The 14,669-nt window shown below is 47.1% G+C and overlaps 1 protein-coding gene across 1 annotated transcript in view; it reads left to right on the top strand.

Annotated features, from left to right (window-relative positions):
- The window catches only part of LOC132567469 (phospholipid-transporting ATPase ABCA1-like), a 202,319-nt gene that overhangs the window by 150,333 nt on the left and 37,317 nt on the right, over positions 1-14,669 (top strand). Inside the window, exons 43-44 of the mRNA XM_060233145.1 lie at positions 9,320-9,452; positions 13,647-13,767. Of these exons, the coding sequence (XP_060089128.1) occupies positions 9,320-9,452; positions 13,647-13,767 (254 nt within the window). The remainder of the gene's footprint in view (positions 1-9,319; positions 9,453-13,646; positions 13,768-14,669) is intronic.

Raw genomic sequence — 14,669 nt, 5'->3', positions numbered from 1 at the left:
ACTAAGTTTTTTTTAAAAAAAGAAAGAAAGAAAGAAAGAAAAATTATTTGCAAAAAAAAGAAACAGGACAATTTTTTAAACTTTTCCAGTTCAGCTTATCAAAAAAGGAAAGAAAAAAAGCAATGAAGCATGTTGAATACAAGTCAGAATTGAATACTATAAGGCATATTATAATACCAACCGTGCGTATCACAAAGTTATTTGATAATGATAAATAAATTTAAATACATTAATAACATAAAAATTGGAACGGAGGCTGTTTGACCTGAAGGTTTATCTTTTCCCCTCTGTTGACACCTCCCCCGAGTGGTTTTGTAGACCCCACTTCTTCCATGCTTGCAAAATGCCCCTAGCAACACCACTGATCACCCCCTGTGCTGCCAGGTATTCTTAAAACCAGAAGCTGGCAGATTAACTCCTGCTGATTTCTGTGTGTGATGATACTTAGGCCTTGTATGGAGCTTTCTGATGTCCCCTGCCCATTGTGCAAAGTCATGAGAGGTAGGCCAGTGCCATCCGTCCTCATATCGTGGGTGGGAGGACGGAGGCTGGATGCCTTCCTAGGGCTGCCTTATGAGCTTGTGCCAGAGCTGAGCTTTGAACCACTGATAATCCCAGGTCATACTCTGTTCTCTCTCTGCTACTTAGTAGGGTGTCCAGGTCCCTCACCCATCCAGCAATATATACAACACAATCGTTATAGTGACAAATGACTATGTAATAAAGTGCATATACAAATACAATATACAAAACAATTCATGAGAACTCTCAAAAAGGAGTCCCGATGTGCAGGCTGCGGACTTTAGAAGTCCTGATTCGATTGTCACTCTTCCAGCAAAGCGGGCTCCGCTAATTTTCAACAAAGAGGCCCCCATTCAATGACGCTTACTGATGCACTTCCCGACATGTTCCTCACTGCTAAATGTTTTTTATAATAATATGGGAATATGAATTCTCCAAGAAAAATTTCAATTTGGCATCATGCTCTATGGCAGCTCAACGCCTTGAGCCGGGCCTCCTTTTTGAGATTTTTCATGAATTGTTTTGTATATTGTATTTGAATATGCACTTCATTACATAGTACAGGTATGTCTAACAGGTAGATTGCAATCTACCAGTAGATCGCAGAGGGGTCAAAGGTAGATCACCAGCCCCACTTGGTCTCATGGTTTGCTGGACAGGTGTTTGGGGGTTTTTTGATGATTGTTTGGTGTGGTGGTTTTTGATTATTGGTGCCATTATGATGAATTCTTATTTTCACTTTTAGAACTGCATGTGTGGTTTTGTCATCATCCAGATCGCTCCCTCTGCCCTCCAATCCCAGCGCTTGCTTTAAGCATCACAGCTGAAGCCAGGCACACAGGCAAGGAGGAAGCACGCTGCCCTCTCCACAGCCGGTGCTCGCGAAGCGCTGGGTTTGCAGAGGGGGCGGGTGCTTCCTCCTGTCAGAACTTGGATGAACTTCAGAAGAGTCCAATACTTGTTGCAAGTTAGGAATCTTTATTGGAAGAACTACAGTACTATAGTAACGAAATAACAGTAATGGCGATTCTGGGCAGTTGGTTACATTTTATGCCCACAGCAAAGCATAATAAAACAATAATTCACACGGGTCCCAAGCAGTTGTCTCTCCTTCCCAGCCTTCGTTATCAGCAAAGGAGGATGCCCCCCTATTGTGAAGGCCAAACGGCTCGGCTTCAAAGGGCATCTGTGGATGTTAAGCAGAGACTCTCTGCCGCCTGTCTTACTGCCCTAAATATTTGGCATAGCAGAGAGGCCCGGGTCAATGACCACTGTCAGCATTTTAAGTTACAACATGGAGGCAGTTTGGCTAAGCAAAGGAATCACAGTTACAAGTTCTGACACCTCCTTGCCTGTGTGCCTGCCTTCAGCTGTGATGTTTAAAGCAAACGCTGGGATCGGAGGGCGGAGGGAGCGATCCCAGCGCTTGCTCTAAGCATCAAAGGTGGAGCCAGGCAGACAGGCAAGGAGGAAGCACGCTGCCCCCAGCGCTTGCCTGAAGAAGATGGAGCCAGGCAGGGAGGCGCGGGGGAAGCGCTGGATCGGAGGCAGAGGCAGCAGATCACCCCCCAGGAGGAAGGTGCGTCCTATCGTCCGGAGCGCCTTATGGTGCGAAAAATACCGTACTTCTTCACCCAAAGGGTGATTAACATGTGGAATTCACTGCCACCGGAGGTGGCGGCGGCTACAAGCATAGTCAGCTTTAAGAGGGGATTGGATAAAAATATGGAGCAGAGGTCCATCAGTGGCTATTAGCCACAGTATATGTGTATGCATATAAGTGAGTACAGAAGTGAGTAGACCCCCTCGCATTTTGTAAATATTTAAGTATATCTTTTCATGTGACAACACTGAAGAAATGACACTTGGCTACAATGTGAAGTAGTGAGTCTACAGCTTGTATAACAGTGTAAATGTGCTGTCCCCTCAAAATTACGCAACACACAGCCATTAATGTCTAAACTGCTGTCAACAAAAGTGAGTACACCTGTAATGTACTGGGGTCGGCGCAGTAAGAGACCAGAGTCGGAGAGTGATTTCAGCAAGCTTTACTTCAGGAACACCAACACAGACTGAGCTCTATTCAAACTTCCCGCTCCTTTATACAATTCTTGCCCCCTTCTGATTGGTCCTTAACTATGTACATGGATTGGCTATTTACAGGGCCCTAAGGGCCTATCAGGGTACAGTATGAGCCTAGATGTTGATTGGCTACTTATGTTTCAATCCTTCCCCTGATTGGGCACGCTTAGGCCTTCTCTGGAACCCTGGTGTGGAGTACAAGCTTTGGCTTGTTCAGCTTCCCTCCAAAAGTAACAGTTCTCCCATTTGAGCCTAGGACACAACACCCCTCCCCCCATAGTTCCAGCTATCAGGTGACATTCCAGAATCGGCAGGTCTTTCGCTCGTGCTGGCCCCCGCAGCTTGCACATGCAGGTGGTGTCTTGTGTCTCATACCCTGTGGGGCATGGGTGGTCTTCCTTCCTGCTGAACGATAGCCGGTTTGTAGAGCTTTGTCCTCGTCTGAGTCCTCTGTAGATGGTTCAGGGTTGATCTGGTGTGCTGCAGCCTGTCTTGTCAGCCGTGGCTCTGCTGATCTGCCCTTCTCCCAGCTGGTGGCCACGTCGATTGCCTTTGTTAGGTCGCACTCGGAGAGGGACAGGAGTTTCTGTACTAGTTTTTCGTCCCTCAAGCCCCATACAAACTGGTTGAGAAGGGCTTCGTTGAGGTCTGCGAAACTGCATCGGCTTGCCACCCGACGCAGGCTTGTCAAGAACGCCATCGTGGTTTCGCCTGCCTTCTGTGTCCTTTGTCGGAAGTCCCAGTGCCGGGTGAGCTTGGTTGGCTGGGGCTGGAAATACTTCTCCAGAGCGCTGATGATGTCGTCCACCGGCGTCTCTGAGAGCTTCCTGGGTTGGAGAAGAGCCCTGGCTAAGTCCACGGTCTCCGTGCCACACGTACTGATAAGCAGAGCTCTCTGCATGGTAGTCTCTGTAATCTTCCAGAAGGTCAGGTATGACTGGAAGCCTTCGACCCACGAGTCCCACAGCTCGGGGCGATCGCTGCTAAAGGGCTGTAGGAGGTTGGCTGGAGCCTCCATTCTTGGCAGCGTGTCTGGGCGGCTTGCGAGCTGGGGTGTGCGCAGAGCGGAGGTGCGGACCCAGATGGCTTGGATTTAGCCACCTTTCCGTGTTCCTGGTTCTGTTGCTGGTTCTTACTGGCATCCCATCCTCATCGCCAGTAATGTAATGTACTGGGGTCGGCGCAGTGTAATGTACTGGGGTCGGCGCAGTAAGAGACCAGAGTCGGAGAGTGATTTCAGCAAGCTTTACTTCAGGAACACACACACAGACTGAGCTCTATTCAAACTTCCCGCTCCTTTATACAATTCTTGCCCCCTTCTGATTGGACCTTAACTATGTACATGGATTGGCTATTTACAGAGGCCTAAGGGCTTATCAGGGTACAGTATGAGCCTAGATGTTGATTGGCTACTTATGTTTCAATCCTTCCCCTGATTGGGCACGCTTAGGCCTTCTCTGGAACCCTGGTGTGGAGTACAAGCTTTGGCTTGTTCAGCTTCCCTCCAAAAGTAACAGTTCCCTCCAAAAGTAACAGTTCTCCCATTTGAGCCTAGGACACAACAACACCCCTAAGTGATAATGTCCAAATGGGGCCCAAAGTGTCAATATTTTGTGTGGCCACCATTATTTTCCAACACTGCCTTAACCCTCTTGGGCATAGAGTTCACCAGAGCTTCACAGGTTGCCACTGGAGTCCTCTTCCACTCCTCCATGACGATGTCATGTAGCTGGTGGATGTCAGAGACCTTGCGCACCTCCACCTTCCATTTCAGGATGCTCCACAGATGCTCAATAGGGTTTAGATCTGGAGACATGCTTGGCCAGTCCATCACCTTTACCCTCAGCTTCTTCAGCAAGGCAGTGGTCGTTTTGGAGGTGTGTTTGGGGTCGTTATCCTGTTGGAATACTGCCCTGCGGCCCAGTCTCCGAAGGGAGGGGATCATGCCCCGCTTCAGTACGTCACAGTATATATTGGCATTCATGGTTCCCTCAATGAACTGTAGCTCCCCAGTGCCGGCAGCACTCATGCTGCCCCAGACCATGACATTGCTACAGAGGTTGAAGTGGTGGGGGGGGTCAGCCTGTCAGTGCTCAGACCATATGCCACACGCTGCATCAAATTGGTCTGCAGGGCTGTCGTCCCAGAAGGAAGCCTCTTCTAAAGATGATGCACAAGAAATGGCAAACGGTTTGCTGCAGACAAGCAGACTAAGGACATGGATTTCTGGAACCATGTCCTGTGGTCCGATGAAACCAAGATAAACATCCCAGTGTTTTTTGTTGCAGCCTAGGCTCATACCTGTTCCAGCCTGTTCCAGGGTGTTCCAGAGGCATTCTGACCCGGAACAGGATAATAAAGATATGTGAGTTCCACTTTTTATTTTCTAGAATGTTGTTCTGGAGGGCCAGTGATGCAATCCAGTATTTTTTGTGGCAGCCCAGGTTGTTTGATGCCTGTTCCGGGGTGTTCTGGAGGTCTTTTGGCCCGGAATGGGCTCATAAAGATGTTTGAGTTTCAGTTTTTTTCTTCTAGAATATTGTTCTGGAGGGCCTGTGATGCATCTCATTGTTTTTTGTGGCAGCCCAGGTTGTTTGATGCCCGTTCCGACCAGTTCCATGGTGTTCTGGAGGCCTTTTAGCCTGGAACGGGGTAATAAGGACGTGTGAGTTCCTCATTTTCTGTTCTAGAATGTTGTTCTCGAGTGTCTGTGATGCATCCCAGTGTTTTTTGTGACAGTCTACATTGTTTTATGCTTTAAAAATAATCTTGATTTCTATAAGGCGGTTTCAGTTCTCGGAAAATCAGGCTCAAACATGAATGTAGAATCGCCTGAAGTGGCTCCATAAATAGCTCTGTAAAGACTTGAGAAATAAAAAAGACTCCTTTAGGAATTGAAAGGAGGGCCTTATAACCAAGGATGAATATAAACAAATCACCAGTGCTTGTAGAGAAAAAAGTTAGGAAAGCTAAAGCTAAGTATGAGCTTAGGCTGGCCAAAGATGCTAAAAACAACAAAAAAGGGTTCTTTTCTTATGTTCAGAGTAAGAAAAAGAGCAAGGACATGGTAGGCCCATTGTGAGGGCAAGAAAGTGAAATTGTAACAGGTAATGAAGAAAGTGCGGAACTGCTCAATTCCTACTTTTCCTCAGTCTTCTCTTCTGAGGGAAACATGGCAAAAACAAAAACATATAAGGAGGGTATGAAGTTCCAACCTAGGATCAGCATAGGGGTAGTACATAAACACCAAGTTTCTTTAAATGAAACTAGGTCTTCAGGGCCAGATGAATTGCATCCAAGGGTTCTAAAAGAGCTTGCGGATGTAATTTCTGAGCCTCTGAATGGATGTGATTACTAAGAGCCAGCATGGGTTTCTCAAGAACAGTCATGTCAGACTAACCTGATCTCTTCTTTTTTTGAGAAAGTGACTACCTTGCTGGATCAGGGGAATGCTCTAGACATCGTTTATCTTGATTTCAGTAAGACTTTTGATAAAGTGCCACATAGTATCCTTGTTGACAAGTTGGTAAAATGTGGTTTGGATCCTGTTACCATTAGGTGGATCTGTAACTGGTTGACAGATCGCACCCAAAGAGTACTTGAGAATGGTTCCTCATCCTCTTGGAGAGGAGTGACAAGTGGAGTGTTTCAAGGATCTGTCCTGGGACCTGTTTTGTTCAACATCTTTATCAATGATTTGGATGAAGGAATAGAGGAAATGCTTATTAAATTTGCAGATATACTAAATTGGGAGGGGTTGCAAACACAGAAGAAGACAGAAACAGGATATAGGATAACCCTGGGAAACTGGGCTAAAACCAATAAAATGAATTTTAACAGGGGTAAAGTCTGCATTTAGGTAGGATAAATCCCATGCATGGTTATAGGATGGGGGAGACTTGTCTTAGCAGTAATATGTGTGAAAAGGATCTAGGGGTCTTAGTGGATCATATGCTGAACATGAGTCAACAGTGTGATGTGGCTAAAAAGGCAAATGCAATTTTGGGCTGTATCAACAGAAGTATAGTGTCCAGATCACGTGATGTGATGGTATTACTTTACTCTGCTCTGGTAAGACCTCACCTGGAGTATTGTGTTCAGTTTTGGGCACCACGTATTAAGAAGGATATAGACAAGCTGGAACGGGTCCAGAAGAGGGCGACAAAGATGGCGAGGGGTCTGGAGACCAAGTCCTATGAGGAAAGGTTGAAGCAGCTGGGAATGTTTAGCCTGGAGAGGAGGCAGCTGAGAGGTGATATGATCACCATCTTCAAGTACTTGAAGGACTGTCATATAGAGGATGGTGTGGAATTGTTTTCTGTGACCCCAGAAGGTAGGACCGGAACCAATGGGTTGAAATTAAATCAAAAGAGTTTCTGGCTCAACATTAGGAAGAACTTCCTGACCATTAGAGCGATTCCTCAGTGGAAGAGGCTTCCTCGGAAGGTGGTGGGCTCTCCTTCCTTGGAGGTTTCTAAACAGAGGCTGGATGGCCATCTGACAGCAATGAAGATCCTGTGAATTTAGGGGGAGGTGTTTGTGAGTTTCCTGCATTGTGCAGGGGGTTGGACTAGATGACCCTACAAGTCCCTTCCAACTCTATGATTCTATAAATCTTACTCTTGATGAAGGGGCAGCAGAAATCATTTTGCACACAGATGTAAGGTGGCTAAGTAGGCACAAATTTCTGCAAAGATTCCATGATTTGCTGAATGAAATAAAGTTTTTGAAGGAGAGGGGAGATGACAAAGCAGAGTTGGAAGATGAGGAGTGGTTATGTGATCTGGCATTTCTCGCTGACTTTACAGGCGAACTAAATGATGTAAACATTGAACTACAAGGTAAAAACAAATGCATTGGCGAGATGATGAGTACAGTTTCATCCTACAAGAGCAAATTTGAGCTAATGATGACTGACCTTTCAAACAACACTTTTGATCATTTCCCTAATATTCTGAACCATCTGGGACAATATCCAAATTTTGTTTTTCAAAATGAGAAGTACGTGACAGAAATCTGCTTTGTTATCCAGGAATTTGAAAAAAGATTCTGTGACTTCCAAAGAATTGAAAAAGTTGTGGCGTACTTGTCATACCCATTCAAAGTGGATATGGACATTAAGGAAACTGCAGCTGCTATCAGTAAAAATTACTCATTGAGCAAGGCATCTCTTGAAAACGACATAGTAACCCTTAAAAACGACATTTTTTTCAAGGCCCATGCTGAGCAAGAATCGTTTTGGAAGCTAGTGCCTAGAGACAAATTTCCCAACTTGAGAAGATGCAGTGAAGCTGTGCACTCCTGTTTCGGTTCAACGTATTTGTGTGAATCTGCGTTTTCCCATCTGAAAATGACAAAGAGTACATAGCATTCCAACATGACAGATGAACATCTCCAGGATTCCCTGAGACTGGCCCTCACACAATATTCACCCAACTTTAAAAAGCTGGTGGATGAAATGCAGGCTCAGACGTCTCACTAATTAGCAAGAGCGAAGTTTTAAAGATTGCGCAAGATCAGCCTGGATCAATACTTGACCTACATTTAACACAAATCACTCAATAAAAGTTAAAGAAAGCTATTAAGACGGTTAAAGAAAGTTAAAACAATAAAAAATTAAGAAAAACTGTTCGCAGTTCTTTCTGGATCTTCGTTTCTCTGTTTTGTTTTTGCTCATGTTTACCAGTAAATGACAGAAGGTACATTGTAAATGGGGGGGGGGGGGGTGCAGTGGAACCCAACTTTGGTGGGTTAAAATCTAATTCGAAACTAATTTGAAATTTAATTTTCATGGTGGTAGATCACCAGCACTTTTGTCTGGAAAAAATAGATCACGACCTGTTCGGAGTTGGACATGCCTGATAGTAATTTGACACTATAATGATTGTGTTGTATATATTGCTGTTCTTGCAGTGACTTCTCCCCTTGCCACATCCAGCAGGGGGACTTGGGGGAGGGCGTTCCAGGGGTTGGTGAAGATGTCCTGCAGCGTCTCTGGCATGATGACATCACCTGGAAGTGACATCATCACATTGGGGATGCTCTGGTGATTGGGCGAAACGCTATGGATTTTTTCACCCTCAAAACCATAGAATTTACCCAAATACCAGATAGGTTTAGGTTTATTGGATTTATATCCCGCCCTCTCTGCCAAAGCAGGCTCAGGGCGGCTCACAAAATCAGACCAATTGAACAATTAAAGCAAATTAATTTAAAGCAGTTATGCTGTGAGCCGCCCTGAGCCACTTGTTGGGAAGGGCGGGATATAAATTAATAAATAATAATAATAATAAGTTAAGAACAATTAAAACAGTCTGGCGCTAATCATATTTGATATTTTCTCGCTTCAGAGCTTCCCCGCACTACATCTTTGACGTGATAACATCACTTCTGGTGATGTCATCACATCAGGGAGGGGTTTCTCCCACCGGCCAGCTGGTCCACCATTGAGAAGAGCCCCTGAAACCGGGGGACCCCCTGCTGGGACCTGGGGGCTGGCAACCCAAGCTGCCGCAAGGCCCAGCCATGTTGACTGCTGCTGAACTGACTGCTTGAGCGCAGGCAGGCTGGGAACGCCAGTCTTGCAGCCCTGAGGCCCCAAGTTGGACATTTTTAGAAATCACCTTGTAGGTGTTCTCAGCCGGCTTATTGAAAATACATCATCCCACCAACGGGGGGGTCACTTTTGTTTCACCTTCCGTTTCTCCTCTCCCAGGTGGCAACATGAATTCTGCTTCTCCGCTCAGCTGGGACGTGGTGGGGAAAAATCTCTTTGCCATGGCCGTCGAGGGCTTCGTTTTTTTCTTCTTCACCATCTTGGTGCAGTACAGATTCTTCCTCCGCTTCCGGTGAGTGGGGCGTGCGTGTGGCAGACGGGGATGTTATTTGGGGAGGGATGTGTGTGTGGCTTGTGTGTTGCAGCCGGGGACGTTAAGTGGGTGGTCTTGCCAATGCAAAATCAAAGGCATGTGTCCACCTCTCTCTTGAAGGCTGCTATTGTAATGCCCCTGTCTAGGTCTTTTGTGTGGCCTCGTTTGGAATATGTGTGCAGTTCTGGTCACTGTTTTTCAGCTTGAAAAAGTGCAGAGGGGGAGGGGGTTGGAGCATCATCCCTATGAGGAAGGGTTGGAGTATCCGGGATAGGGTTGCCAAGTCCAAGTCAATAAATAACTGAGGACCTTGGGGTTGGAGCCAAGAGACACTGGTGGTGGAGCCAGGAGCAAGGGTGCGACAAACATAATTGAACTCCAAAGGGAATTCTGACCATCACATTTAAAAGGACAGCACACTTTCTTAAATGCCTTCCCTCTATCGGAAATAATGGATAGGGGCACCTTTTTCTGGAACTCACAGAATTGGACTCCCTGGTCCAATCTTTTTGAAACTTGGCAGGTCTTTTGAGAACAGGCATTGAATGCTACGCTGCAAATTTGATGCCTCTACCTCAAAACACACCCACCCCCCAGAGCCCCAGATACCCACAGATCAATTTTCCATTATTCCCTATGGGAATCGGTCTCCATAGGGAATAACTGAGGACCCAGCAGACATTTCCCATCCTTCCTTCCCCCTGCTTTCTGATGACCCTGAAGCGGTTGGAGGGCCTCCAAACCAGGGGATCCCCTGCTTCCACCTGGGGATTGGCAACCCTAGTCTGGGACTTTTCTGTTTAGAAAGAGACAACTAAGGAGGGACATTATAGAGGGTTTATAAAATTTTGCATGGGGTGGGGAGAGTTGTTGAGGACTTAACACAATTAACAAACATAAAAACAATTTCAACAGGAAGGAAGAGAGTTTAAAAATGAATAGAGCATGGCTTCCAGTCCTGAAAAAACGCAAAATGCTCTACATCTTACAACAGCACTACAGATAAGATTAGAATTTCAATAGCCAATCCATACACAAAAGAATCCCCTTAGGAAAGCTCCTCCATTAACATGTCACAGACTGGGAGGCTCCCACAAGATAATGACTCAGCCCTACCCCACTTTCCTGAGTAGATACTTGCCTACCATCTTCTTCTCACTTTGACCCAGAGAGAACTCCAGTTTTCTGGGTTATACCTCTGAGGATGCCAGTTACAGTTGCTGGCGAAATGTCAGATCTCACAATGCCAAGACCACAGCCACACAGCCCAGAAAATCTATAGAAGAAGAAGAAGAAGAAGAAGAAGAAGAAGAAGAAGAAGAAGAAGAAGAAGAAGAAGAAGAAGAAGAAGAAGAAGAAAATTGGATTTATATCCCGCCCTCCACTCCGAAGAGTCTCAGAGCGGCTCACAATCTCCTTTCCCTTCCTCCCCCACAACAGACACCCTGTGAGGTGGGTGGGGCTGGAGAGGGCTCTTACAGCAGCTGCCCTTTCAAGGACAGAGTCTCAGAGCGGCCTACAATCTCCTTTATCTTCCTCCCCCACAACAGACACCCTGTGAGGTGGGTGAGGCTGAGAGGGCTCTCACAGCAGCTGCTTTTTCAAGGACAACCTCTGCCAGAGCTATGGCTGACCCAAGGCCATGCTAGCAGGTGCAAGTGGAGGAGTGGGGAATCAAACCCGGTTCTCCCAGATAAGAGTCCGCACACTTAACCACTACACCAAACTGGCTCTCCACAAGCAAACAGGGCTTTTTTGGTAGAAAAAGCCCAGCAGGAACTCATTTGCATCTTAGGCCACACTCCATAATGTCACCACTGTTTTACATAGGGCTTTTTTGTAGAAAAAGCCCAGAAGGAATTCATTTGCATATCAAGCCACACCTCCTGTTGCCAAGCCAGCCAGAACTGCGTTCCTGTGCTTTCCTGATCAAAAAAAGCCCTGATAACAACTAACATTGAGGACTTTGTCTACTTCTCCCAAAATATTGGAACTCAAGATCATCCAACGAAGCTTATGGGCAGTGGGGTCAGGACGGACAAAAATAAATACTGCTTCACACAAAGAGTGATTAAAACATGGGATTCACTGTCAGAGGTTGTGATGGCCAGAGGAGTAAACAGTTTTGAAAGGGGATTAATGTTCCCTCTAAACTGTGGAGTCTTCTGAGCAAAGATTCTATTGTTAGCTACTGGGATTAAAGCTGTGAGCTACTGCATAAATTAGTTTGCTCTGGGGCCATTTTTCCTGAGCTAAGACAAAAATGTGTGAGCTGGAGGCTAAAAAAACAGTGAGCTAGCTCACACTAACTGAGCTTAGAGGGAAGGGGATTAGTTACACTCATAGAGGAGAAGTCTATCAATGGCTACTGACCACAGTGACTGAGAAGAACCTACGCGTTCATAGGTGGTCACCCTTTGAATCCCAGAGCCAGGCAGCAACCTCAGGGGAAGGCCTCGGCCTCTATGCCCAGCAGTTGGCCCTCCAGAGGAACTGGCTGGCCACTGTGTGAGACAGGATGCTGGACTAGAGGGACCCCTGGTCTGATCCAGCAGGGCTCTTCTGATGTTCTTATGAAGGCCTTGGCCTCTATGCCCTGTTGTTGGCCCTCTAGAGGAACTGCTTGGCCACTGTGTGAGACAGGATGCTGGACTAGAGGGACCCCTGGTCTGATCCTGCAGGGCTCTTCTGATGTTCTTATGAAAGCCTTGGCCTCTATGCCCTGTTGTTGGCCCTCTAGAGGAACTGGTTGGCCACTGTGTGAGACAGGATGCTGGACTAGAGGGACCCTTGGTCTGATCCTGCAGGGCTCTTCTGATGTTCTTATGAAGGCCTCAGCCTCTGTGCCCTGTTGTTGGCCCTCTAGAGGAACTGCTTGGCCACTGTGTGAGACAGGATGCTGGACTAGAGGGACCCTTACTGGTGACTGGTCTGATCCAACAGGGCTCTTCTGATGTTCTTATGAAGGCCTCAGCCTCTATGCCCAGCAGTTGGCCCTCCATAGGAACTGCTTGGCCACTGTGTGAGACAGGATGCTGGACTAGAGGGACCCCTGGTCTGATCCAACAGGGCTCTTCTGATGTTCTTATGAAGGCCTTGGCCTCTATGCCCTGCTGTTGGCCCTTCAGAAGAACTGGTTGGCCACTGTGTGAGACAGGATGCTGGACTAGAGGGACCCCTGGTCTGATCCAACAGGGCTCTTCTGATGTTCTTATGAAGGCCTTGGCCTCTATGCCCTGCTGTTGGCCCTTCAGAAGAACTGGTTGGCCACTGTGTGAGACAGGATGCTGGACTAGAGGGACCCCTGGTCAGTCCAGCAGGGCTCTTCTGATGTTCTTATGAAGGCCTTGGCCTCTATGCCCTGCTGTTGGCCCTTCAGAAGAACTGGTTGGCCACTGTGTGAGACAGGATGCTGGACTAGAGGGACCCTTACTGGTCTGATCCAACAGGGCTCTTCTGATGTTCTTATGAAGGCCTTGGCCTCTATGCCCTGCTGTTGGCCCTTCAGAAGAACTGGTTGGCCACTGTGTGAGACAGGATGCTGGACTAGAGGGACCCCTGGTCTGATCCTGCAGGGCTCTTCTGATGTTCTTATGAAGGCCTCAGCCTCTATGCCCAGCAGTTGGCCCTCCATTGGAACTGCTTGGCCACTGTGTGAGACAGGATGCTAGCCTAGATGGATCATCTGATGGAGCAGGGCTCTTACGTTCTTACAATCCCCGTGTGCAGCTGTGCTTGAAATGCACGTATTGTACTCCGGGCACTGGGTGTTGTCAGCAAAGGAGGCTGGTCTCTGCCCAGAGGAGCTCACAGTCTTTAACATGTGCATCCGCCTGAAAGCTTCTACCCAGAATGAAACATTGTTGGTCTTCAAGGTGCCTCTCGGCTCCAACTTTGTTCTGTTGCTTCAGTCCAACAACGGCTACCGCACCTGAATCTATCTGTAATGTTGTTGGTTTAGTTTTTGCTGATTGCAAACATTTAATCAGAAGAGCCTCTGGCTAAAAACTTCAAAGAAATTAAAGCTCTGGGTTCCCCCTCTCCTTTCTTTTTTGAGGAGAGGTATTGATGGAATTGGCGAACTCAGGTCCTTTCGGCAGCTACCCGTGCAAACGTCGATGTCGGCAGAGAGTAGACGGCGTTGGCCACTGACCTGTTCTCTTCTCTCCCAAGGCCTTCACCTCTCGACCTCCCTCCACTGGGCGAGGAGGACGAGGACGTGGCCAAAGAACGGAAGAGGATTCTGATTGGCAAGCACCGGGAGGACATTGTGGTGCTCCACGACCTGACAAAGGTGACGCCACTGGTGGTGGTCTTGGCAGTAACCCATTTGAGTTTATATATATTTATATAAAAGCCCTGCAGCGCAGAGCGGTAAGCTGCAGTACTGCAGTCCAAGCACTGCTCACAGCAACCTGAGTCCAATCCTAGCCAAAGCTGGGTCCAGGTAGCTGGCTCAAGGTCGACTCAGCCTTCCAACCTTCCTAGGTCTGTAAAATGAGTCCCCAGCTTGCTGGGGGAAAAGTGTAGATGACTGGAGAAGGCAATGGCAAACCACCCTGTAAAAAGTCTGATGCAACATCACCCCAGAGTTAGAAATGACTGGTGCTTGCACAGGAGACTATGTATGTATGTATGCATATGTACATGTATATGTGTGTGTGTGTGTAGATAGATCCAAGAGGGCAACCGTGTTGGTCTGAAGCAGCTGAACAAAGCAGGAGTCAAGTTTCACCTTTAAGACCAACCATGTTTTTTTGAGAACGTAAGCTTTTGTGTGCTCTCTAAGCACACTTTATCAGACGAGGGGATCAGGTATTTTGAATGTATATGTATGTGTGTATGTATATATATGAGTGCGTGTGTGTGTATATGTATGCTACATATACATGTATATATGTGTGTGTGTGTGTGTATGTATGAGAATGATCAGTAGATAAAACTAAGGTTGTCCAAGTGAGCAGAGAGCCAGGACAAGTTAGTTTTAGTGCTGGGCAGAGTTGGGTATGTGGGGGAGCTGCTGGTGTGTGTGAAGCGCCCTCAAGTCGCAACTGGCTTATGGAGACCCCCGCAAGGGTTTTCAAGGCAAGAGACGACTGGAGGTAGTTTGCCATTACCTGCCTCTGCGTAGCAACCCTGGATTTCCTCGGTGTTCTCCCACCCCAGGACTAACCAGGGCTCATTCTGCTTAGCCTC

This window comes from Heteronotia binoei, chromosome 2, assembly GCF_032191835.1.
Source record: "Heteronotia binoei isolate CCM8104 ecotype False Entrance Well chromosome 2, APGP_CSIRO_Hbin_v1, whole genome shotgun sequence".
In the NCBI taxonomy this organism is placed as follows: Eukaryota; Metazoa; Chordata; class Lepidosauria; order Squamata; family Gekkonidae; genus Heteronotia; species Heteronotia binoei.
Note: the sequence above shows the minus strand (reverse complement) of the source record. Positions and strands in the feature narration are given on the sequence as shown.